The 6,020-nt window shown below is 41.2% G+C and overlaps 1 protein-coding gene across 1 annotated transcript; it reads left to right on the forward strand.

Moving 5' to 3' along the window:
- The first annotated feature begins 1,362 nt into the window (after positions 1 to 1,362).
- LOC113232139 lies at positions 1,363 to 5,521 on the forward strand. Its single transcript, XM_026466777.1, has 4 exons — positions 1,363 to 2,024; positions 3,479 to 3,644; positions 4,245 to 4,488; positions 5,190 to 5,521. Exons 1-4 carry the CDS (start codon positions 1,363 to 1,365, stop codon positions 5,519 to 5,521), a joined length of 1,404 nt encoding a protein of 467 aa, XP_026322562.1.
- The last annotated feature ends 499 nt before the right edge of the window (positions 5,522 to 6,020 follow it).

Raw genomic sequence — 6,020 nt, forward strand, 5'->3', positions numbered from 1 at the left:
GCACAATAGCACTATCCTATTCCACTTTAAACTAGATTTCACATAATAATTGATAGTCAAAATTAAAACGACACTTTTCCCTCCAAAAGGCCCAGAGCGAACCCATTGGGAAATTTTTATTTTAAAACGGTATGTGTTATCCACCCCTGCCAGGCGTTTACAAAATGTTTCTCACTTTTTTTTTATATTTTTTAGCACTGGCACAAGTGAACTTACTGGTTTATTTACACTTTTTTTTATAATTCAATTTTAGAACCGATGCGCACTGGCCACAATGCGTTACTAAAATCAAAGTGCGATGAGTTTCTAATTTTAAAATCGTCCAAGGTTTGTTATTTCAATGCCTTCGTATATGTACAATTGACAACTTTAAGTTTTTGATACGGACAAAATTGGTACTAAGAGATTATTTTGTAACATTTGTTACTCGAAACAAAATTGACAACTTCTTAAACCTAGTGGTTAGCAAAATGATAAGGTTCCATTCTCGGTAGGATCAATTTCATTAAAGAAAGAAAAGAAATACATTTATTTGGCTAAGAAATGACACCTCAAAAAAGAAACAAAATGGAATAAAAAAGCACAAAAAATTCGAACGTGACACAAATCATTAACCGACTATCATACGTCCACTGCCGGGCACGGATCGCCTCTTAGGCGAGAGTTAAAGCCGTAGATTATCAAAGACGTTCCAATTTTTTCATCAAGAGGGCGGTGAGCCAAAAAATTTGAAAACCTATGGTCTATGCCACAAGAACAATAATCTCAGTACAGAGTACTAAAAAAACCGACCTCAAAAGTACGTGGAATTACGTCTATTTGCTAAGTTTTATTAGTATATCCCCTAGATCACCACTATACAGGACTTGACACTGTAGATAATAATAATTGGTTCCCACTACTCAAAGTATATTGAGAGAAAAACGCCTTGAATTGGAGAAATAGCAAAATCAACCATTCAAATAATTGCTCCTAAATTAAAGTTAGGCACTATTTACAAAAATGAATCTGATTGATGATTTTCTTCAAAATGAAATGGGACCACTATGGAAGTACCCCCTTTCCAACAAAAAAAAGAATCATGAAAATCGGTTCACTAATAGCGGAGTTATCGCGTAACATACATACAAAAAACACACAGTCGAATTGAGAACCTGATATCTATGCATACATATGCATATGTCTCGCGGGCGCCGCGCTGCGACGCCGCGGGCGCCGACAGTAATAAACGGACCGTGTTACCTAACTGGCGTTGCATTACTAACCTCGCTTAACTACAAATATCACTGGCGACGAGAGAACTACTCGCGCGCGCGTGAAAATTTTTTTTTATTTAAATAATATTTTATTTAGTTAATTAAAATGTCCAATTATCTCGGCAGTATTAATGTGTTTAATCACAATGAACAAGAGTGGTCAGTGTTTTATGGGAAGTTAAAGCAATTTTTAAAACTTAACGACGTCAAAGAGGACAAAAAGGGTCCGTTACTACTCACTCATTTATCGGACGACACCTATCGGCTTCTACAAAATTTAATTCACCCAAAGAATTTGGAAGAGGCGAGCTATGCTGATATATTAGCCGTACTGAGCGAGCATTTGACGCCGAAGCGATGTACGTTCGCTGACAGAGAAAGGTTTTGCGAGGCGAAAAGAGCTACGGGAGAAAGTGTCGAGGAATGGGCTGCGCGCATTAGGGGACTCGCGGTGCACTGCGACTTTGGCAGTTCACTAGAGATGTTACTGACGAATCGTTTCGTGCTCGGAATGAGCGTTGGTCCCGAGCGTGACCGCTTATTCGAACAGGACGCTGCAACGCTCACTTTCGCGAAGGCGCTGGAGATCGCGCAGCAGACCTCGTGTATGCGCGAAGCCAGAGCTGCAGCCGCGGGGGCGCCCTTACACATGAAGGAAGAGCCCGTTTATCACGTGACGGGAGGTAGCGGTCGCCGCGCAGGTGCTGCTGGGCCGCGCGCATGCAGCGCGAGCGGCGCGAGTGCAGGCGCTCGCGATCAATATTCCAGGTGTTCCGTGTGCGGGTTAAAAAATCATGTGTCGCAAAAGTGTCGGTATAAAGGTTACGTGTGTCAAAAGAGCGGTGAAAAGGGGCACTTAAAAAAGTGTGTGTTAAGAAACTGAATACCCGCGTCAATAATATTGAAAATGAGGTGACGGTGTCGAGAGTTGTTGTGAGGAGTGCCAAAACTTTTAAATAAGGTATGTGACTAATAAACCGATTCAATTACAATTATTACTGGGGAAGAAATTAGTAACAATGGAATTGGACACGGGATCGGGTTCTTCTGTGATATCTGATAACATGTATAATAAATTATTTTCAACGTACCCATTACACAATGTTATTTGAAAATGTGTTTGTATAACGGACATAAAATATCGCCCTTGGGCTACTTTGAAATTTTAGCAGAATATGAACAAAAAAAACGTACACTTAAATTATATGTAGTTAAAAATGGAGGTCCACCCCTTTTGGGGCGAGATTTTATGTCTGCATTTAAATTGTTTTTAGTTACAAATACAAACAGTTTGACACAAGTGAATGCTGTTCAAACATTGTTAGATAAATATCCAGATTTATGGCGTGACGAACTAGGTACATTTAATAAGTTTAAGATTCACTTGCAATTAAAGGAGAATAGTGTACCAAAGTTTGTAAAGCCACGTTCCGTACCATTTGCTTTTAAGGACAGGGTAGAAAAAGAATTAGAAAGATTGGTCAATCTCGGAATACTAGTACCTACCCGTCAATCACTCACAACATGCTACGCCTATAGTGCCCGTTTTGAAAGAAAACGGGAACCTACGAATAGCCGGAGATTTTTCTGTTACCCTAAATAAAGACTTGATAATAGACAAATATCCACTACCACGGATTGAAGAAGTGTTTGCTAAAATAGGAGGGGGCGAAAAGTACATCAAAATTGATTTGAAAAATGCCTACAACCAATTTGTTCTTAGTGGTCAGTCTCAAGGTCTTACAACCATCAACACTCATAAGGGGCTACTATATAAGTACACTAGGTTAGTGTACGGCCTGGAATTCTTTATGAATACCCCTGAGCCCAGGGAGACTCAGGGGTTATGTGGGGACTCTCCCTCCACACTGGATGGAGGATTTTTCAAAAATCGATGGAATCTTTGCTTGCCGGTATCGATGGAGTGAGTTGTTGGCTTGATGACATATGTGTCACAGGTCCCGACATGGAAACACATTTAAAACGTGTCACAGGTCCCGACATGGAAACACATTTAAAACGGCTAAATAACGTTTTAAATCGCTTAAACGAGGCAGGCCTTCGTTTACGGAAAGAGAAATGTGATTTTTTTTCAAAGCGAAGTGACGTATTTAGGCTATGTAATAGATAAAAACGGTTTACCAACGTGCTCAAATAAAGTAAAGGCAATATTAAATGCTCCAGAACCCAATAATGTGACAGAGTATAGTCAATTATTATAGGAATTTCATTCCCAACGCGTCTTCGCTGATGAGTCCGCTACACGAATTGCTGCGTGCTAAAGCCGAGTGGGTGTGGGGTGCACGGCAGCGGGACGCCATGCGGGCGGTGAAGCGGGAGCTCGTGTCGGAGCGAGTGTCGGCGCATTTTGAACCGACTGACGGCGCAGTTAGTGTTGTCGGTCGACGCGGTTCCTGCCGGACTCGGCACGGTCTTAGCTCAGCGCGATGCTGCTGGCACTGAGCACCCGCTGGCATGCTTCAAGATCACTGGCACCTAGTGAAAGAAATTACAGCCAAATCCAAAAGGAAGCGACTGCTATCATTTTCGGAGTAAAGAAATTTCACCAATACCTATACGGTAGAAGTGAGCCCTTTATTTTAAAAACAGACCACAGACCATTGGTGTCGATATTTAATAATAAAACTGGGATATCGGTGACGTCAGCGCTTCGGCTACAAAGATATGCAATTATGTTGTCTGCATACAACTACGTAGTTCAATACTTGCCAGGTGATAAAAACTTAGTAGCCGACTATTTTTCACGCGCCCCATTAAATAACACCCAGTGTAGTAGTGACAAAGAATATGATACGTACCTACAATTCACTTAAATTTTTGTGTGGACTATCACCAGGACTAACGTACAAAACCATTCAGAGTGCGACTGGGAGTGATAACAGTTTACAGACGGTCATTAAGTACATGAACAAAGGTTGGCCAAGAAAAATAAAATGTAAATCAATTTTACCCTATTTTCAATGCAAGGCTGACTTACAATATGAGAACAATTGTCTGCTAAGAGGGCCAAAGGTTATTATCCCCGAATCATTGCGAGGTGGTATGTTGGCCGAGTTACATAAATCACATCTAGGAATCGTCAAAATGAAATCTAATGCCCGTAGTCGCATGTGGTGGCCGGGCATCGACAGCGACATCGAGCGACACGTGAGCGCGTGCAGCGCGCGCGCCGCCGCAGCCTTGGCCGCGCCCGCTCGCAGCCTGGCAGCGCGTGCATATAGACTACATGACTATAGGGCAGAGGGTGTATTTAGTGATTGTTGACGCCTATAGTAAATGGGTTGAATGTCTACACATGGCTAATGGTACGACAACGCAGGCTTTAATATCAAAACTAAAACAGGTATTTTCAACTTTTGGTATTCCGAACGTCCTAGTATCAGACAATGACATTAAAATCAACTCCGCTGAATTCAATAAATTTTGTTCTTACAATGGTATAAATTATAAAACATCGCCAATTTATTACCCTTGTAGTAACGGGCAGGCGGAGAATTCTGTGAGAACATGCAAAAAAAATTATAAAATGCATTCTAAAAGATAATGTCACGCATTGTGTGATTTACGATGAATTATTAGGATATTTATCTATCTATAGAAATACTGTGCACTGTTCCACAGGACAAACACCGGCTCGCTTAATGTTTGGTCGGGAATTGAGAACCCGTTTAGATTTAATATTACCTAAAGAGAGAAACCTAACATTTTCCTTAAAGGAACTAAATGTAGGTAAAATCAGGCAGTTCAACATAGCCTATCATGTTTGGGTCAGATGGTACAGTGCACGTAAAGAGCACTGGATTAGGGGTAAGGTGTTACAAAAAGTAGGTAACAGAATGTTTAAAATTTTTGTTTATGATCATAACATACGTTGTATTCGCCATATCGATCAAATGCTAAAATGTAATTCAGCCGTGGACCAAAATGACACCTTGTCAGTGCTCGATGGCCCTTCAAAAGAGTCACAGGATCACCCATCACCTTCAACAGTCTCGACACCTAGTCTCAGTGAGCCCTTATCCGACGAAGGGTCGGTAGAAACGAGAACAAATGATGATGATAAGGAGGAGTGGATGGACTGTGGGGAAATGGTTGATGCTGAGTCTTCTGATGATTTGCTCGCACCAGCCCCGCCGTCCGAGGCAACCCACAGTAACATGGGTGAGGGCAGTAGTCAAGAGGCGCAGCCCTTGACTCGTCAGTTGCGGCCTAGAACTAAGGTAGATTTTAAGAAGTATTTTTAAGTTAAGCAATCATATTCTTTCTATTGTTACCAGATTCTGTAAATAAAGGTGGAGGAATGATATGTATGCATACATATGTATGTCTCGCGTGCGCCGCGCTGCGACGCCGCGGGCGCCGGCAGTAATAAACGGACTGTGTTACCTAACTGGCGTTTCATTGCCAACCTCGCTTAACTACAAATACCTCAGAACCTACTCCTTTTTTGAAGTCGGTTAAAACAGTCGAGCCTTTTATCTTTCTTAGACAAACTTACAAATATACAGACAATGACTTGAAACTTCTAACTCCTCTTTTTGCGTCGGTATTAAAAATACGGTTAAAAAAATCGAATTTTCAAATCGAGTTCTTAGGTTTTCGCGATTGTTACACATAGGAAATGAAACTATTTTTCCGGATTTAAATCGCGTATATTTGTTTTTTCAAACAAACCGACGTTTCGGGCCCTTTACAGGTCCCATGGTCACGGTCGAATTTTCAAATTCAAATTGAAAATTGTTT

This window comes from Hyposmocoma kahamanoa, unplaced genomic scaffold, assembly GCF_003589595.1.
Source record: "Hyposmocoma kahamanoa isolate Upper Pololo Valley unplaced genomic scaffold, ASM358959v1 67, whole genome shotgun sequence".
In the NCBI taxonomy this organism is placed as follows: Eukaryota; Metazoa; Arthropoda; class Insecta; order Lepidoptera; family Cosmopterigidae; genus Hyposmocoma; species Hyposmocoma kahamanoa.

Bases quoted from the DNA above. Each gene is read 5' to 3' on its own strand.
- LOC113232139 (XM_026466777.1), top strand. From the start codon at position 1,363: ATGTCCAATTATCTCGGCAGTATTAATGTGTTTAATCACAATGAACAA. The intron at 3,645-4,244 runs GTTAGTGTTGTC...TTTCAATGCAAG, and splicing joins TTGAACCGACTGACGGCGCA to GCTGACTTACAATATGAGAA. The intron at 4,489-5,189 runs GTGCATATAGAC...AATGTAATTCAG, and splicing joins CGCTCGCAGCCTGGCAGCGC to CCGTGGACCAAAATGACACC.